Source organism: Echinops telfairi, unplaced genomic scaffold, assembly GCF_000313985.2.
Source record: "Echinops telfairi isolate 266 unplaced genomic scaffold, ASM31398v2 ScPeMD7_7469;HRSCAF=8507_1, whole genome shotgun sequence".
Lineage (NCBI taxonomy): Eukaryota > Metazoa > Chordata > Mammalia > Afrosoricida > Tenrecidae > Echinops > Echinops telfairi.
In genome coordinates, this window is record NW_022111373.1 from 84342845 (window position 1) to 84363332 (window position 20488).

Here is a 20488-nt window from a genome sequence, read left to right on the forward strand (position 1 = left end):
GGTAGAAGCCAGAGGGGCTGTGACAATTTTGTCAAGGCGCGACTAGAAACTGAGTACAATGACTGACATCCAGATTTGTCAAAGATCACTATTTGTTTCATATGTATTTTTCAGTCTCTGTGAAGGAACACAGATGGGCCTCACATGATTTAACTAACTCCCTCCGGCCTGGAGGGATATTACTGCCAGGTAAGAAAGGCGGGGACTGTTCACTCGCTGTATGTAATCCAGGTGCTGACACAACTTTAACTACACCAGCGTGAAGAATCACTGTAATGGACTTTGACAGCCTCCCCCACTGCAATTATTTTCATAAAAAACAAATGAAAAGATGGCTATGTTTTAAATAGAATGCCGGCTAAATAACTATTATCTGGGAAACACATATTATTTGCAAGCAGTGGGTGGTAATGGGATGGAACCAAGAGTCAGCTTTTGAAGCAGGAAGCTAAGGCATCATTTTGCAATGCCTGAAGAGATGTTTAAAACTCATCTAAATACCATTAAACATCTGCCCTTTTTATTTCATTGATTTAAACCATTTCTGAAGACTCATGATTCAAAAAGGTAAAGATGGTAATTTAAAAGCCATGGGGGGAAAAAAATCTCTCCCCAGGGAACTTTTCAGGAAGGCAGCCACCAATCTCTGGTAAGTGATGAATCTGTTGTGGTATTGCTTTCAGTACAGCATCAATTTATCTGACATTATCTCCCAGGAATGCATGCATCCTTTCTCTGGAATGGCCACAAGAGTAAACAAAGCAGGGCGGAGGGGACAGCCAGGCCTGGAGCAGCGGCGCCCTGGCTTTTGGATGGAGACAAGCCCCTGTGCCAGCGCTTTGCCACCAGGACAGACAACGGAGCCCGATGAACACTGTTTGCAGAGTCTGCTTAATGAGCCAGGAAGACCGTTCTGAGTGGAGGACCGCTTCAGGCTGTTTCTACATCTCTCTGGGCAGTCGACAGCCTCCGTGTTTTCAGTGACAATCCCAGATAAGAATGAACACCAACAAGAGGACATGGGCAGGTGACCGTGTTGATTGTCGTAAAAGAAATCACCAACAGGGTGATTTCGGTTCTTGGGGTTTACAAGAATTCGGTCAGGTTTTCATTTGTGCCCACTTAAACCTTTGATACGCTCCGAGCAACATTTCTTCTTGCCCTGGCTCTCTCGTGTATTATTCCTTTTCACACTTGGAACAAGTCAACAAACAGATCCCTGCCAATACGGTACCCTGGTTTCAAGTCAACAATAATTGAGACACGGCTCCCCAAGTACTGTGTGTTTAAATGTCATTTTAAAATTAATCATAGTAACTATCTTTGAGCAGTATTTTCACTGCTCTCCAGAAGAGACCAACTGAACATTGTAAGAGAAAACAAATACTGTGAGAGACTGAAAGTGAAACCCTTTGGGGACTCTGGAGGCCCCAGGTTGCCAGGCGGCTGGGATGCCCAGGTCTGTCCCCAGGCTCTAGCGTGGGGGAAGGGAATGAGTAACACCAGAGAAATCGTCAATACCAGCCAACATCACACACCTCACAGAAGGCAAGCAGTTCCAGCCATCCTATTTGGGGTGAGTTAATTCAAGGTTGGACCAGTATGGGCTGTGAATGAAGTTATAGCAACCCAAACGGACTTTGGCAGAGAAAAGGCTCCCCACCCCTGCCCTAGGTGAAAACATCAGGGGTGCAGTCCATTGCTCCTCATGGAGAATCCTTTCAAAGTATAATCTGCCCCGCCTGTGTACTTTCCAGAAGACTGAGGCTTGAGGGAAACCTGAGAGCCTAAAGGGGGGGGGGGGGAAATAAAGGCTGGCTGCTATGTTTTCACATGCGGCCATGATGCATATGCCAAGTGCAAGGTCAGCCCCACCAAGGTCAGCACTCACCTTCCAAGGGATCCTTATTGAGCCCCAGCTGGCTGATGATGTATCGGGGAATGTCTGTTTTAATGCCCTGCCCTTCTTTGGCATGGCCTTCTGCAGCTTCCAATAGGTAGTAAAATTCTTCAGGATCGAATTCCTAGCAGAAGACAAACACAGATGGGTACGTCTTTGAGCCAAAATTCCCTGAGATTTTATTATATAAATCTCATTCACAGTAAAATTGTTCCATACACATGGTCGTGGGTTATTTATGCGCGAGAGGAGGCCAACGGGTTTGAAGAGTACACAGTCCATACTACATATTCTAAGTTGGGAGGGCGGGGGGGGGGGGGGGGGGGACAATGCTTGGTAACTTAGAGACAATGGCCTTTGCAACAATTTCCCTTTAAGTTAACTGGAAGGTATGGGAGTCTCCCTACAGATCCCCACCTCACTGAAAAGAACAGGTTGGTGTTTTTCATGCGCCTTTTAAGCACCTTTGGAAATCTGGAATCTCACCCAGAAGGTTCCCTCTCTCCCGGCCCAACTGACCACAAAAGGAGTCTTGCCAGAATACATTTTTCCAAGGTCTTGCAGGGACCTCCCTTGGTACAGAAGCATCCAAAAGTACGAGAGAGAAACATCTCAACATCACCACTCTTGGTCCCTGAACTGTAGAATTAAATTACGAGCAGTCATGTAATGTGAAGCTCCATGAAAAAAACAAGGGAGTAAATGTTTCTGATGATTCTTTGCCTTTCTGTAACCCTTGAAGTGGGCATCTTGCCTGTATATTTTATTTTCTTTGCTAGTCTGTTGTCTCTCCCCGCCTCCCACCCCCGCCCAGTATATGTATATGTATATATGTATATATATATATATATAAAATCAGGATCGCAAGACTGTAGATGGAAGGCCATGTGTCTGCGGGCTGTAAACAACGATGCTCTCAGAGGTAAACCGCCCTGCGGCTCCCAGTTACAGCTCCCAGCTCTGCCCCAGCCCACAGAGTACCCTCCTCCCCATTCTGAGTAACAGCCCAGAGAGGAAACGTTAGAATCTTAGCACTTCGTCTGAAAACTGAGTGTGGTGGTGATTGTACAGCTCTTCTTCACAGGATTGAAGTATGGAATTATATGATAAAACTGTTAGCAAAAAACAACCACAGCGCCAAACAAAACCTGCTACTAGTGGAGTTGAGCCAAGCCAAACATCCAAACCAAGCCACTGCTACTGAGTCAAAGCTGATTCCCAGCCGCCCTGTAGAGGCTTTCACCAGGCTGTTAATCCGTACCAACCAGCCTCTTTTTGCTACCACAGAGCGGCTTGTGGATTTGAACCACCCACGTTAGCGTTAGCAGTCCAACGCTTACTCGACAGTACCACCAGGGTTCGCTTTGGCATATTCCCAGTGCCCTTTATATAAATGTACACGGAAAGACAGGGCAAGCCTGGGGGCTGCAGGTAAAAGATGACTGGGGAAAGACTGGAACTCTGAAACTCCAGCTGCCGCTAGATGGCAAAACGTACTGAAAGCAGCAACACTGCCAAACCTATTCTAGGCTCACTTGTTTTGAAAGGCTTCCTCTTCTAAGGCCAGATCTGCGCTTAGCCCACCTGTTCATAGGTAGGGTTTTAACGTCGCTGGTCACAGAAATGGGTTTTAAGGCTAACTGGCATTTTCACTCAAATCCGACAACTATCGGAAATGCAAGCACTTCATGTAAACTCCACCAGGTGCAGTAAGAGAAGCAGTAAAAGGGAAGTCTCCTTCTACCTGCGTGACTGGCCAGGCAATTCATTCCCCTCTCCCCACCCCCACCCCTTCTCTCTCCAGACACCCAGTGTCAGGCTCAGCGTCTGATTCTGCGTCCTTGGAGTCGCTGCCCTGCCCCTCACCCACCTCTCATCCTCAAGATTTCCCTCTGCCAGATCTCACAACGCACCAGGATTCATTTATGAGGCTGCCAACACACGTGACTTCACTCGTACAAAAGTTCATGAATTGGAAAGGAAAAGGCAGAAAGGCCAAAGGAACGCAGCCACCCACCCCAGTGCCACGGAGTCACTCTGACTCACAGTGACCCGACAGGACTGGGCAGAGCTGCCCCTAGGGGTTTCCGAGACTCGGAACTCCTTATAGGAGTAGAAAGCCTCACCTTTCCCTCTCAGAGGGGCAGGTGGTTTCAAACTGTTGATCTTGCCTTAGCGGCCCAACTTGTGACTGCTTTGCCACCAAGGGTCAACCATATGTTTATAATGGGTACCTGTGTATGTCTGTGTAGGATACCATGTACAAGCTGTACACGCTACCAAAATGGCTTTCTTGGCCAGTGGCACGGAAACGTTGTGATGCTATATTAAGTACTTTCAAATAATTCTTCCGCCCAAAGCTTCCAATCCCCCTGCCCCTATCAGTTTTGACTGTGAGCTCAATCAACCTTTTATGATAAAACCAACATTTTAAAACAGGAGAATGATATTGGCCAGAGAATAGACAATGAAACCTATGCCAGCAAGAGCCGGCGTAAGGCACAGGCCTGCCAGAGAAGGCAAAATCAAACAGAGAACAGAAGGGCGGAGGCTTCACACGAGCCTGGAGAGCTCGGCTGAGTGGTGGTCCAATTCTCACAAGTCTCACCCGGTAACTGATCAAACGACCTGATCGCCACCAATCTCGTTCCTTCGGGTCTGTAGGAAGCCCCGTAGCATTTTTTCAGACGTTTGGCTAACAGGCACCAGGCATGTGTTTATGACAACCATGATTGCCACAGGCCACTGTGCACCGCCTCTCCAACTCCCCACCCTTTGCAGCTTGGCATCTCTGGGAAAGCGGAAGCACAGGAGGCCCTGTCAAGGAGCTGTGACACAGTCACTCTGAGAGATCCACCATCGTTCAAACTCGCCTGGGGTGTGCGACGACAATCCCTTAACACAGTGCAAGCCCTCCATGCCTCAGAGTGAGAAAAGGGCACCCATTAGGGATGTATGTGCTCCGAAAATGGCCCAGGTGGCCCGCCATTCCTTGTCACCCTTCCCATTCGGCTCTCAGCTTTGAAGTCAAGTGAAAGCTGAGGACAGCGCCCGTCCCGGCTTCCCACGGTCCACCGTAAGCCACGGCGTCACCACGCACTTACCAGGCACTCTAGCAACCGAGCGGGGCGGGCAATGACGATGAGGATCTTTCGGACCAGCTGCTTAATAAATGCCAGCTCTCCACTTTCTGAACGATTGTGAGCCTGTGGGAAGAAGGATGGTAGCCGAGCTGTCGCATTAAATGGCAGAGAAACCTGCAAAGTGTGCTAATTAGACAATTACAGATATTCCAAAATGAAGTGATTCCGAAAATACTTTAAAAATATCTGTGCGGGATAAAATGAGCGTGAGCGCTACATAAATGGACATTATCAAATGACTGTATCAAACGACTATCAGCTAAACGTGAACGGCAAGCTTTTTAATGGAGGGTCTGCGTCCAACACCCAGCGTTGGAGCGCTTAATGTGAAACATGGCGGGTCTTGAGGAGCGGAGGAGACCTTCAGGACCCGGTGCTAGTTGGGTGGGCAGCTGACCAGGACCCCTGGCCTTCCAGATGTCACACCTTCCGTGTATACAATGGCCAGCAGGCTAATTTTTGTGCTACCCTGGGCATTTAACATGGTCATGGAATACACTCAAACTTTCCCAAAACTTGCTGTCAATGAGTCGATTCTGACTAACAGTGACCACACAGGGCAGTGGAGAACTGCTCCTATTGGTTTCTGAGACTTTCTGAGTAGAAAGTCTCCTCTTTCTCCCACAGAGCGACTGGTGGTTTCAAACTGCTGACTTTGTGGTTAGCAGTCCAAGTCGTAACCACTATGCTACCAGAGCTTCTACTGGAAATACGGTAGTGCCCTTCAAAAATTTCATGGAAACTTTCTATTATCTTTCAATTACATCTTCCCATGAATTTTTTTAAGCTCCCTGGGAGTATGTATACAATATGATTACGTCCTAAAATGAGTCATTTTGTAACATGTAAGAAGCATGCGGTGTCTATTTTATAAGACTTAGCTACAGAACATTTATATTGGACATATAACAAGAGTTCAACTTCACACCTTCAAAATACCTAGGCAGTTAACAATCTATATATCAGTTGTATCAAGCATATTTGCACATACATTGCCATCATTATTTTCTAAACATTTACTTTCTTTTTCAGCCCTTGGTATAAGCTCCTCTTTTTTCCCTCCCACCCTCATGACTGCTTGATAAACTATAAATTCTTTTTATTTTCCTATCTTACACCGACCGCTGTCTCCCTTCCCCCACGGGTTTCTGTTGTTTGTCCCTCTGGGGATGTGGGTGTGATTATGTGTCCATCATTGCTGTTGGTTGGTTCTCCCTTCCTCCCCTCCTCTCTCGACCGTCCCCCTACCCTCCGGATATCACTACTCCCATTTCTGTTCCTGAGGGGTTTATCTGACCTGGAGGCCCTGTGTCCTGAGCTCATATCTGTACCTGTGTACATGCTCCAGTCTAGCCTGCAGTGAAAGGCAGGGCTGGGGTCATGATAGTGGGGGGTGAGGGAAGCCTCAAGGAACCAGAGCAATCGTGTGTGTTTCATCGGTGCTGTACTGCACCGACTGACTCATCCCTTCTTTTTGGACCCTTCCATGAAGGGATGTCCCACTGTTTACAGATGGGTTTGGGGTCTCTGCTCTGACCCCCCTCATGTTCAAAATGCTTTTATTTGTTTGTTTGTCTTTGGTCTTTGATGCCTGCCCCTGATCCCGCCGACACCTCCTGATCGCACAGGCTGGTGTGCTTCTTCCATGTCAGCTTGTGGCTTCCCTGCTAGATGGCCACTCGTTTAACATCAAGCCTTTAAGACCCCAGATGCTATATCTTTTGATAGCCAGACACCATCAGCTTTCTTTGCCACATTTGCTTCCACAAACGTTTGAAGCCCCGTGTATGTTGTATTTGTATATGTACATGTAATATTTTTAAATCAAATATTTAAATTCCTTTAAACTTTCTTTCCAAGTTTCATCTGGCACCAAAAATTGATTTTGCAAGATGCAATGAATGCCAAGACAGACTGTTTATGTCTTCGTTATAGTTGATCTTTAACCAGACCTAAGCAAAAACTTATAAAAATAGAGCAAAAGCTATGTTTTTCTTATAGCTTTTCCTCAGACCTAAGCAGAAACTACAAAAAATGAAACAAAAGGATGTCTCTCAATTGTCAGTTGACACTTTGGGCCAGAAATTAAGTTTTCCCTGACAACACTGGTGGGGTGGGGGAGTGGGGGCACTCTAAAGTCTGAACATATTTTCATGGTTTCCTCAAAGTGAATTAAGAAATGCATATATTAAAATATACGTTAAAGTATTTTGATTGTACAAATTCAATCTCAGAGATGACAAAAATCACCAGCTCATTCTATTTCTTCTAAGGATTCTCAGCCACCACAAGAGCCAATCCAGCACAGTCGGGTAAATAATATATTATTTACTCATGCTCCGGGGCTGGGAGGGCGTTTGCTAAGATGAGACCAAACTGTGCAATTAGCGTGAGGTGAGAGAGAGAAGTTGGAGCCTTGGTTGCAGGCTCCTAAGGAAAGCACCCGCGGATCCTCTGGATGGTTATGGTTGAAATTTGAAGTGTTAGTAACCGTACAGAAAAGGAAAAAACCCAAATACTCTGACCCAGATTTGAGAGAGTAGGTTATAGCTTCCCAGGTATTTTCTTTTCTTTGGCTATACACCCATACATGAAAAGAGGAGGGCAGAGACAGAAAAACATTCATCTGGAATTGACCTAGACTTGGACTGTAACAGCGCGTCAGTCAAATCAAGCTGCTCAGACCACAGGGGCACCATACTTTCCTGCGCCACACAAAAGATGGTCGCCAAGGGTGGGCAGAGGAAGGGGAATCGACTGGCAGCCTGGGGAACCAGAGCAAGTCCCCACAATTTGGCTCTGTCCAGAAAGGTCAAGTTCCCTGCCACTGTGCACTCCCATGCCCCTGAAGGAGGCGGCAAGTGCGACTGGAGATGGCTTTAACTGAAGACTACAGGAGCATATTTGTCCAGGGAGACACACGAGAAAACCGCCTGACTCCTGCCCAAAAAGGGCCTTCCTGCTGGACGTCTGTAGGCTTCTCTACCCCAAGGTCTTTGGTTTTTCTGAAAATCAGCACGTTTTCTTCATCCATTTGTACTGGCTAATTCAGAAGATCCTGGGTTCCTTAAGATTAAAAAACAAAACAAGACAAAACAAAAAATCTGCCAACTCAGCGAGGGGGCAGGTGAATATAAATCACTTTGCATATCGATTCTAGTCCTTTTGTCTGACTGCCTCTGAAGCATGAGAAAAGCTGGATAGATCGTTTGGGGTTGTATCCTGGGGTGGAAGTTTGGAGTTAAGGAAGCAGTGTCCCCCACACACAAATTGCAGAGTTCCTTTCTGACTGGCCTCTCGAATCCAGGGCACACCATTCACCAGACTCTTAACTCTCGAGGCATCCTCGTGCACAGTAGTCTACCCAGGGCTTGAAGCAGTTTCTAGAAGCTGACTTACGAGGGACAGTAGAATTCTATCACTCGATGACTAATTATAAGACATTACATATTTTGGCAAGTGTGTGTACATCCTCCCTTCCTCCTCCCTCTCCCATCTAACTTTGAGTTAGTTACGGATACAAGCCAGGTGCTGTAGCAGGCCCTGGGGAGGGATCCCTGGCCCTCAAAGAGCCCACTGTCTGCTGATGAAGTGAGACCCACTAACAGATCACTGCAATGCATTGCACTTGAGTCCAGAGAGAGAGAGAGGGTGCAGCTGTGTGAGCCACATGTGCACTTTGGGGCTTTTACATGTAGGCAGGACAGAGCCGCTGAAGAGTGTTGGATGTAAGCCCTGGCAACTGGTCAGGAGTGTGGAGTCGAGGGGTTGAGTTGAGAGAAACAGAGCAGATGGGACAAAAGCCTGGGCTAGGAAGTGGTTGATGAACAGAAGTTGTGGGCAGAGTTGGAGAAATGTGTACTAATAAATTGAAAGTCTAGAGGCTGAAGGATTTGGGTGGGGTGGGGGTGGGGGGGTTGGTGGGTAGGGATGGGGCACAGCTCCAAATTCCAGCAGGCGAGTGGGTAATGGTGGTACCAATGTTGGCAGCAGAGATCATGGGATAAGCACGATTCGTTGAGAAAAAGTGGGACTCCGTCTTGGACGCACTGGGTCTGTGGCTGGTGGGCTGTCAGATGGACGGGTCCTCAGTAGGTCCGTGGATACATGGAATTGAAATTGGAGAGATGCCATATGCAGATCGGAATCCACTAATATTCTAGCCATGAAAGACCAAGAGAGTCAACAAAAGCGCCAGGGGACACTGGGAGGAGTGGTGAACCATGAGTGAGCCAGTGGGAGAACCAACAGTTAGAGGGAGAGCCCTCGAAGGGGCAAAGACGACGTTCACTGGGGCACCAAGAATAAAGGACTAACTTAAAAGAAGATAAGAGGGGTGGGTGTGTGGGAGGGGGGCAGGAGCTGTACAAGCTGTGGAGCACAATAAAGAGGATGTGACACGGACCTGCCCCCATGAAAAGCAGAGTGCATGTGCCTGTAAGACAGCCAGAGGGGGATAAGCAAACGTGGCGAAGAAAGCTGATGGTGCCCGGCTATTAAAAGGTATAGCGTCTGGGGTCTTAAAGGCTTGAAGGTAAACAAGCGGCCATCTAGCTCAGAAGCAACAAATCTGTCTATTTAAAAGCATTGAGTTTGGTTTTGGTTTGGTGGTTTATTAAATGTGCTATAACATGATGAAAAAGTTTGAAATATTGTGAGAATTACCAAAAGACATGTCACACAGAGACATGAAATGAACACTCGCTACTGGAAAAATGGTGCCTATAGACGTGCTCAATGCAGGGATTCCACACAGATCCAATTTGTCAAATGAAGCTGCATTTGTGAGGTGGTGTAGTGGGTTACTGCAAGGTCAACAGTTCAAAACCAACAGCGGCTCCCTGGAAGAAAGAAGGAGCTTTCAGCACCCATAAAGAGATAGTCTTAATGGGTGCATAAGCAAATGTGGCGAAGAAAGCTGATGGTGCCCGGCTATCAAAAGGTATAGCACCTGGGGTCTTAAAGGCTTGAAGGTAAACAAACGGCCATATAGCTCAGAAGCAACAAAGCCCACATGGAAGAAGCACACCAGCCTGTGCAATCACAAGGTGTCGAAGGGATCTGGTATAATGCATCATCAGAACAAAAAAATCTTACCATAGTGAGTGATGGGGGAGTGCAGAGTTGAGAATCAAAGCCCATTTTTAGGCCACTGTTGATCCCATTGCAGAGGGGTCTCGGGTAGGAGACGAGCCAGTCAGGGTGCGATGTAGCAAGGATGAAAAATACAACTTTCCTCTAGTTCCTAAATGCTTTCTCCCCGCCCCCACTATCATGATCCGAATTCTACCTTGCAAGTCTGGCTAGACCAGAGGATGTACACTGGTACAGATAGGAACTGGAAACACAGGGAATCCAGGGCGGATGATCCCTTCAGGACCAGTGGTGTGAGTGGCGATACTGGGAGGGTAGAGGGAGAGTGGGTTGGAAAGGGGGAACCGATTACAAGGATCTATATGTGACCTGCTCTCTGTGGGACGGACGACAGAAAAGTGGGTGAAGGGAGATGTCGGACAGGGCAAGATATGACAAAATAATAATTTATAAATTATCAAGGGTTCATGAGGGAGTGGGGTGTGGGGAGGGGAGGGGAAAAAATAAGGAGCTGATGCCAGGAGCTTAAGTGCAGAGCAAATGTTTTGAGAATGATGAGGACAATGAATGTACAAATGTGTTTTACACAATTGATGCATGTATGGCTTGTGATAAGAGTTGTATGAGCCCCTAATAAAACAATACCCCCCCCAAAAAAAAAAGATAGTGAGATGGGGATTGGGACTGTACAAAGCACTTGTGTCACATACCATTCTACACAAAAACCTACACAATTGCATTTATATGCTGCCACCCCACTATGCAAAAACGTGGTCCCAAGGCTGGTGCCAGACCTTAAACTGGAATGAACCCAAAGGAAAATCCATCGCTATTGAGTGAGTTCCAATTCATAGTGACCTTCGATCAGGTCCTGAGTCTATGCATCTTTATGAGAGGAGAGAGCTTCCTCCGTTTTCAGAGGAACTGGGTTGGAGTCGCTGACCTTGAAGTTAGTCCAACGCTCCCCCAGCAGTGCCCTCAAGGCTCCTGAAATGATCGTGAGCTGAGGAGAAATCGTGAAAACAAGTATGTAGAAACTACTATGGCAATTTTGCAAGGGAAGTGATGGTTCACTGGTAGGATTTTTATCTGCTGCACAAAAGACCTCAGGAGAAAGAGAAGACTTTCTGCTCCCAGAAAGATTTACAGGCACAGAAACCCAAGGGGCAGTTCTACCCTGTCCGATAAAGAGTCACTATGAGTTGGCATCAACTCAGGGGCTGACTCAGGCACTTCAAGCACAGCACTTATTGTCTACCGGCTGCTGCGGTGCTGAGCAGGCAGCAGAGCCTCCCGACTCACACAGACTAGAAAGGACGTCTCTACACAATCTGCTTCCAAAAGCCAGCAATGGACCTCTGTGGTCCATACCCATTAGGCACAGAATAGCTATGCGATGGGGGTTGGCATGAGGGCAGCAGGTAAGGGCAGCACCACGAAAGGCCATTTCCCACCACTGTGGAGCCAAGAGTGCCCCTTCACTGGCCTGGAAACGGACCAGTAACTTTCACTTTCATTGACAAGAGGCTTGCTCCACGCCAGGCTGAACATTAGCAATGACAACACCGGAAAATAAGGTGCTCACTACCGGGGCAGCTCTCAGAAGCACAGCTTTGGTGACTGTAGGAAGCTGAAACCCGAGAAGGAGGGATAGAGTCTAGAAATCTCTTGTTGGAAGTATGGTTGACAAAGGCAAGCAGAATATTGGTTGCTAACCAAAGTGGGATTGCCTATCTCAGGAGAGCAAATTCAGGAAGGGCAAGAACGGAAGGATTTCTAGAAAACTGGAATGCTACTATTTTCTTTCAGTTCTATGTAATTATCCACATATTCATGCTTAGCTAGAAAACCTCCTAGATTTATATGATTTCTGCTCTATGAGATTAAAAAACACAGTATATCCGAATGGAGTAAGCAAGATAGGTTTTGCCTGTAGCCTGTGGCTGATCAATTTCAGGTCACACCATCCCCCACTGCCGTTCCCTGACACACACTCCCTTCCTGTCCTGTGTTATCAGGAGCCATGCATACAAATGTTAAGCTTAGACATGTGCTGGGTTTATCTGTCATTTTGGCAATTGGATATTTTGTTAGAAGAAGGCCTGACACTAATGAAAATATAAGTTGCCGTTTACTACCCTACACCTTGCAGGTTAATTAGTAGGACACATGGTCTGGGAGAAGCCTGCAATTTCCCATTTAGCTTGTCCAGACAGGAGAACTAGATAGCATCATCAAGTAACGCACATACATTCAGGCAATTTATAGCTGGTGGTGGCGGCGGGGGGTATCTCAGGGCTTCAAAATCCTTCACAATCCACTTACCCTAGAGTCATAGATTGCTGGGCTCAACGTTCCTGTAAAGGTTATTGCATTTACTTTCTATTACTCTAAATAATGACCAGAATCAATTTATAGCACACAGCAATCAGGGTTGGATTTTTTGCTTTCCTTTCCTGGAGTCTGAACTCCATCTCGTGGTAACACTTTTTATGAAAATGTGCTCATGGGGAAAAAAAATGAAGAAAAGACACAAATCATAGAACATTACAAGGTGGATGGTTCATACCTCCTGTAGCAATTTATCTAATTTGTGCTGCAATTCAAGGAAGTATCGGGAGGTGATGAGACCCTGGTGGGATTTATCCAAGCAATCTCGACCCAGTTCAATAATCTGATGGTGAGTAAAACTGAGCACTCCATCCGCTAGGGGAAGGACGTTGTCGGGAGAGTAACTGGTGATGATTTCCTTTAGATGCTCTTCCATCTGAGCTGTAGCCTATGAAGAGAAGGAACATCACACACACATAAGAGACTGGGAAACACGTGCACAATTACATCGTCACACTTACCTTGCATTCTCTGGGACCTTCACAAAGTGGTGAACTAGAATTCTAGAAAACAAACTGAACAGAAGCCCCATCATGTGGAAGACTTAAGGTATATATATATATACACACACACACACACACATATATGTACATATACATATATATGTACACATATATACATCTATATGAAACAGACTGTCCCCAGATGATGTTCTTGCCCCCTCTGTTATATTACATATAAAGAGACCCAAGTACTCTTCTTGGAATAATTCTACATTTGTCAACTGGTGTTTTCCTTTCAGATCGTAGCCCCTTAAAAACCTATCTTCAAAAATATCAATTAGTTCTCTTTGCCCACTAAAAAATTAGGAATGTCTAGAGCACCAGTTCTCAAACTGCGGGTTGAGACCCCTTTGGGGGTCGAACGACTCTTCCACAGGGGTCAACCAATTCACAACAGTAGCAAAATGACAGTGATGAAGAGTTGTCTGAGCCCCTAAAAAAAAAAACAACAAACCTTAAAAAAAAAAAAAAGAATTTTATGATTGGGGGGTCACCACAACACGAGGAACTGTATTAGCGGGTTGCGGCATTGGGAAGGTTGAGAACCACTGCCTTAGGCCTAGACGTCTGCAGGTGGCTTTTCCATCTCTGTAACCCTCCGTACGCCGAGCGGAGGAGGAAGGTCCTCAACCACAGAGTGCCCCAGTGGCTGCAACAATGGGCTCCAGCCGAAGGACCAGTGTGCAGGGGCCACAGGACCAGCATGGTTGCCTTCTATTGTACAAAGGGTCTCTATGAGATGCCACCTAACAATGGCAACAGCCACCTTCCCCTGAAGAAGTCTGGACTCTCCATTTGTAGCACGTGAAAGCGGCAGTTGGGGCACCTTGAGGAATTTGACTCGATTCATGTTCCTTTCTAAGGTTCTTTAAATTTGGGGAACACAAAGACTGCTGGGCCCAGATCAGTGCCGTGGGGTGGGTGGGGTGGGGTAACATTTCCTCAGACCCCCTAGCTACTCCTGAAGGATGAACGAGTGTGTCAATGTGATAGGAAAAAATTCTCGGCACAACATTCCAGGGCTTTTTTTTCTCACCATTACGGTTTTCCATGTTCTTACAGCTTCACAACAAGCCCCCATGATCTTCCTGTGTCCTTTGAGACAAATCGATCACGATTACCCCTTTGGAATCTCAAAAAGCAGTTGGCATAACCCTTTGAGCTGACTCCTCTGCTGAGAGTTGAAATGGCCCAGCAGATCCCCTTGGAAGGCACTGTTGGGATAGAATCTTCTTTTGAAGGCACCTTCGTGAGACCAAGAGACAAGTGTACTACCGGAAGAACTTATCTGCAGCTATCCACTGATCATAATGGCAGGTTTAAACACCTTGTATTTAGAATAAGCCCATGCATGTATGAATTTGAACCCTAACAGCAATGTTTGGAGCACGACGTGTGTGTGTTGTGTGTGTGTGTGTGTGTGTACACCAAACCCACTGCAGCTCAATCGATTGTGACTAGCAGCAATACTATAGGGCAAAGTAGACCTGTCCCATGGGATTTCCAAGGCTGTGCCTGGACTGCCCATCTCTCTCCAGCATCATAGATGGTGAGTTCAAACTGCTAACTATTGGGTTAGCAACCAAGTGCTTACCCACTGAGCCACCAGGGCTCCTTATACATATATAAACACAGACATATCTAAAACCAAGCTCCTTGCCCATGGAGTCAATTCTGGCTCAGAGCGACCCCACAGGACAGAGTAGAACTGCCCCTGTGGGTTCTCAACACTGCTCTTTATGGGAGCAGAAAGCCAAGTCTTTTTCTGGCAAAGTGGCTGATGGGGTCCAACTGCTGACCTGTTGTCGGTAGCCCAACTCCTAACCACTACGCCACCAGGACTCCTGTGTACACATACATACATACACACATACATATATGTGCATAGACACACACACAGAATATTACTCTGCTGTATCATAGATGACACATCGAGAACAGTGGAAATTAAATCAGATGCAGAATAAGCCACAGTGCATGACCCCCATGTGTGAAATTCCCCGCACAGACAAATGCAGAGATGGGGCTTGTCCGTGTCACCATCGGGGGAGAAGAGGCTCTGGAAGGGACCGCATCCAGAGCAGGGGGAGAGTTGTTCGGGAGCTGAAACACGCTGGGAAAGGCTAGTGCCGTGGGTGCAACACAGTGAATGTACTGAGCGCCAGGGAAGTGGACCCTTGCAAATGATGACCAGGGAAAGCCTTTGGTGACAGCGTCGCCCCACAGCAAAGCGGAAACGAAATCAACAAGACGGCTCGAGGGGAAGGAAGCTCTATGATGCGGACAAGTCAGGCAGCTTTTCCAGTACCATAAACCTGACACTTCCTTTTCTTCTTTCAGTCCGTGCGCAGTCATTCCCTGTTGCCTGATCATTCCTCGGGGCTTCAATGACTTACACATCTGCCTGCCCCCCAGATCCTAACTAGCAGTAACTAGCTCTACTTGGCATCTGTGTCCCTGGTGAACAAGGGACAAGTGACAAATAGCTAACACAGCTTTAATCAATGACATCAATGCTGGGCTCATTAAAAATAATAAGTGCTCCACTCCTGATTTATGAAACCAAAGAGTTCCTTTGGTTCTCTTGCCTGGGGCACAAAGGGGAGTGGGTGGGGGTGGGGCTCGAGGACCAGCACGGAGGGAATGCCTTCCCCCAAATGGGTGGAGACACTATGATGGGGCAGACACTTCCAGGAGCAAGCGGGTGGGCTGGGCGGCAGGCAGTGAGGACCGACTGGCAGCAGCTTCTTGGGAGGGTGGGGTGGGCGCGTGGCATAACCCTTTCATAAATTCCTCTCTGGCTCCATTCAATGTTCTTTTAACCGTCTAACTGAGGAAACCGGCAACCAGACCTTCACTGGATGGATGGGTAAGGAAGCATCGGATCAGAATCCTAATGGGACGTTGACAAAAAAAGGAAAGTGAGGTAAAAGAAAAAAAACACAAAAAAACTTTCATGGCACACCAAGCACGGGCTTCTCTGGGAGAAAAGGGGCCTCTGCTTAATGCAGCAGCAGCAGGCCCAGAGGAGGTGGTGGGCATACGCCTGGCCCAGGGATCTCTCAAAGCAGATCCTGTACACAGGACCTCATGAGGCCAGTCCGAGCGCGGCCCCCAACCAGCGGCGTTCACCTGAGAGCTGGCCCCGCGCACCGAGAATGGCCAGTTCTCTGCAGGGTTCAGCTTAAAAAACGGCCCTGGCTTCATCTTCCAAATCAGGCTTCAGGGCTGTTTGATGCTCATTACGACTACAGCGGACCGTTACTTCCCCTCACGGAGCCACCTCCCACACGCCAACCCTCTGCGGCGCTTCCTTCCGACGGGAGGCATCTGAAATTCAATTCATTACCTTTGGGAACCTCTCTTTGTAGACATGGTTCATCATGATGATTTCATGGTCACAACAGGCGGGAGAACGTCCAGGGCTGCAGAGCAAAGCACATTCCCCCTTTAAACTTGTCGCAGCATGGAAGGAAAAGAAGCTTTTTATTTATCAACAATCGGTTGCATCTAAAGTACTAGGCGACCTGCCTGAGAAAGAGCAGATTGGGTAATAAACTACACAACCAGCCATTCACAGACACACACGCTTACCCACAAACCCAGAGACACCAGGGACAGGATTCAGAGAGAGCAGTTGAGGATGTGGGGTCCCACAAAGTAATTACAGATGCAACAGAAAGCGGGTGCAGAAGATGTTCGTCAACAGAGGTTTTATTCTGCATTTGGTATGAGGTCATATTCTGCATTTGGTATGAGTGTGCGCAGTTCCAGAAACCACAGCGCAAAATAGGTAGCTACAAACGTGAATGCCGACAGCAGCATCTTGGGCACGTTGAACAGTGTAATTTCACACTTTCCTGGTACACCTGCGCTCTGCCACCTACCACAGAGGTGCCTTAAGCATCTTCCAAGGCACACATGTCATTATTGAAATCCATTTTCTAGTCTCGATTTCTTTGGGATGCTGAGGTAGGCATTATGGATAACATGAAACAGAAGCGTGCAACCTTTATGGGGCTGAGTTCCCCTCCTTTATTTCCATTGTAGGTTCGTGGTGTCTGTGCCTGGAGGTGGTCATGCAACTTCAGTGTGCGTGTTCTAGATATGTTCTTGGGAGGATGTGGCTGCTGGCAGGTGTGCCAGGAACTCACCTCACTAACGCCAAACTACCTCGAGTACCTCAACACGAAGCCGTTCAGTTGACCTTTCTTTCTGTATCTCAAAAGAATCGATGGCATCTCCCCATTATCCAGCGTGTCTGGGTTGAGTGTCAGAGCCTGATACAAGCCAGGACAAATCCAAAATACCCTTCTTCCGTTAACTGATAATCAACTGAACGCCTAGCACCTGGACCCTTCATGGAGCAACTGTCCCAGTTCTACAGCAGCAAGATCCAGACTGTGGTGGACCAGGAGATGCACTGCGCTAATCCCTCTTCAAGAAGAGTCTGCAGCTCAGCTCTCAGCCTCAGTCCCTTCCAGGGCAGACCACTGTCTAGTCAGGTCCTCCCGAGTGCACACGCACTCAGTGACAGGCACCATGACAGAGGTGGGGATGTCAAGGCCAGGCCACCTCGGCGCAGCAAAGACAATTCTGCTGCGTCCCAGGCTCCTGAGACTGGCCCCCTATGGGGTCAGCTAAGACGGCTGAGTCTCTGATGCAGCTCAGCTGCTTTCTCTGCCCAGGCTAGCTTCCTTTGCTCCTTCCGTGGCTGCCCTACTCCCTAAAGGAGCCCCTAATAAACACCCTGTACCTCTCTCCTCAGAGTCTTACCTCCTAAGGCACCAAACTCTCACACATATTATTATTATTATTATCTGAAACAAGATCACAGCAAAACTAGCCCTTGTCAATGTCAAACAGATGGCACATCTGGCACACACACCAGTCAGGGAGTATACACTTCTAAACACCGGCTCACCGGTCTGGAGAAAGCACCTTCTCGTGATTAAAAGAAAGAATAAAAGATCAGAATGACTTTTTATACTGTGGAACAGAGAGGTTAGAAAAAAATACACCTATTGTTTCTGTCCTTTCTTTTCAAACCAAGCTGCTATATCGTAACATACATATTAACTACTCTGACGCCGTAATTAGATTGCCTTGAAATTTCCAATGGCTAGAATTTTTATAGGTGGCCCCCTAAGGCCAGCATGAATGCTTCAACTGTGGTAATTAGCAAACTGTGAGGGTTTAAAAAGAAAGAGAGAGAGAGAGAGAGAGAGAGACAGGGAGAACTAGAGACAGAGAGAAGAGATGCTTGTATATTAGAGTTCACAACATGTAAATGAAAAAAATTCTTTATAGTTGTTCACAAGCAACGGAGAACACATACATGGAATACTGGTTGTGTTTGAGACCATTCGGACCCACGTGACCCAGGAAGGATGAAAGGTACCTGCCCCACTGGGTTTCCAAGGCTGTAATCTTTACAGAAACGGACTGCTTCATTTTCTCCCCCTTCATAAAAGGGCTTCCAAGGATTTGTGGGAAAATGGAATTAAGGAACCAAAGGATTTTCCATGAACTTTTTGGAATTAAAGGGGCACGAATGATCCCCTCACCCATCTGTGAAAACAGACAAGCCAGCTAGGTACGGTTCCTGGCCAGGTGACCTACCTCAGACTCCGGGAGCGGGGGCGCAGCGGTGTGTTCCTGCATCTGTTCTCCGTGGCGATGCTTTCGGTGGTACAAAAATGTTTCGATAAGAAGTGTAATTCGTCCGGCGTTGGTTGGTATGGTAACTGGTGCAACTTCTCCTGGGAGGAACAGGACGACTACAAGAGACCAACGTGGAGGTCACATACCGCCTTGAAGAGAGTTGCCCATGAAAGTGAAGCATTCAACTTGGGGGATACAGCCCTTTCATATCATAGTGATAAGAACTGCCTGCATCTATGCCTTCGTGCTCCCTGAGAGGTCACATGCCTTCCATATTTATTTACATTTGTCTATAAGATAGATGGTCACCCCTCTCCCCCCCTTCCACCACCAAATGATAGCGTCTTTTTTTTTTTTTTTAGAAATCAAGGACAAGAAAATGGCGAGTGGCCAGGCAGAGCACATCCAGGGAGTGCTGGGGTCAGGAATCGGGTGCGTTCCATGCTTCTGAGGCTGCTCACAGTCCCTCCCACAGGGCCACTTTGTGGGAGCACACACACACAAACCCTAGGAGGTGAGGTCCTACCGAAGGTCACAAGAACGGGCCTGATCATGCTGTCCCCCGTGCTGGAATCATCACCCGCCTGGTTGCGTGTACAAGGGGGAAGACATCAAGATGCTTGTTCAAAACTGGGGGCTTGTTTCCTCTTTGTCAGGTCAGACATCTTTTTTTTTTTTTTTTTTTTAATAACAGCTTGGATAGAGGGAGTTTTTAGCTCTTGGATGTAAAAACATCACAAAAACTGGCATGGAGTCGGTTCTGGTCCTTAGTGACCCCAGAGGGCAGAGCAGAACTGCCCCTTTGGGTTTCGATGACTTGATATGTTCACGAGTAGACAGCCTCATCTTTCTCCCGTGGGTTTGAACTGCTGAGCTTGTCGTTTGCACCTCCGTTTGCAGCCCTGACGTCACCAGATTTGCTTTTGGAAAACGCCCACTTGACACTTGATAAAGATGAGGAGCACATGGGGCCAGCTGAATCGGCACAGGCTTTCCTCAATCTGGGATACATAACTACCAAGCAAGCAGTTTTTTGTTTTGATTTTTGTGTAACATAGACTCACAGATCTATTAAAAGAGATTAAGACATTTTTGAGTACTTGGGACATGGTTAGGATGTGCATATTTTGAAAGATAGCATGCATTTGAAAATGTAAGGTCTAGTAGGCTTGTCTTAATTTAGAAAAAGGTCAGTCCACGAAAAGCACATTTCATAAACACTGAAAACTGCACTACATGAATGTTGCAATGCAATAATGTTAAATTAATAACAGCTTAAAAATATCCCCATACCGTGAAATGATAAAACACCGTCCTAAGTACAGACTGAGACAAAGAGGGGCTTTTTGCACATAATGAGATTATCTTAGAAGCCATAAAAAATGAGTACATTTCTGGAAAGACTGGTGCAATACAACTCAGGCTCTATTCCGAAAACACAGACACCGTCTCTAGCGCGTGCGTGCTGCAGGGAGAAGATGAAAGAGACCGACGACAAAGTCACCTCGAGGAATCACGGGGAGAAGAGACAATTAAGATAAGCAAGCAAGAAGTTTTAACTTTCTATATAGATAGCACATGGGGTATGTTTCTGCCAATGATGCAACCTCTTCCACACATTATTTTCCTGGTTTTCCAGCCTTGCATTTATATATGGGTGCTTCACTGGTAAAAAAATATGTTCTTAGGGCTAAGCCAGAGACAGAGAAATTAACAAAGACAACACATTTAAGAATCTGCACATGCATGGGGACTTCAAAAATGTCCCATCTTTTAATTCCATGAACTTTTTG

The 20488-nt window shown here is 46.9% G+C and overlaps 1 protein-coding gene across 1 annotated transcript in view; it reads right to left on the reverse strand.

Annotated features, from left to right (window-relative positions):
* Nucleotides 1–20488, reverse strand: part of MAST4 (microtubule associated serine/threonine kinase family member 4) — a 97151-nt gene that overhangs the window by 58431 nt on the left and 18232 nt on the right. The window contains exons 4-8 of the mRNA XM_045285232.1: nt 18654–18811; nt 16381–16456; nt 12707–12916; nt 5005–5106; nt 1892–2024 (exon numbers count right to left, since the gene is read on the reverse strand). Coding sequence (XP_045141167.1) covers nt 1892–2024; nt 5005–5106; nt 12707–12916; nt 16381–16456; nt 18654–18811 — 679 coding nt within the window. The remainder of the gene's footprint in view (nt 1–1891; nt 2025–5004; nt 5107–12706; nt 12917–16380; nt 16457–18653; nt 18812–20488) is intronic.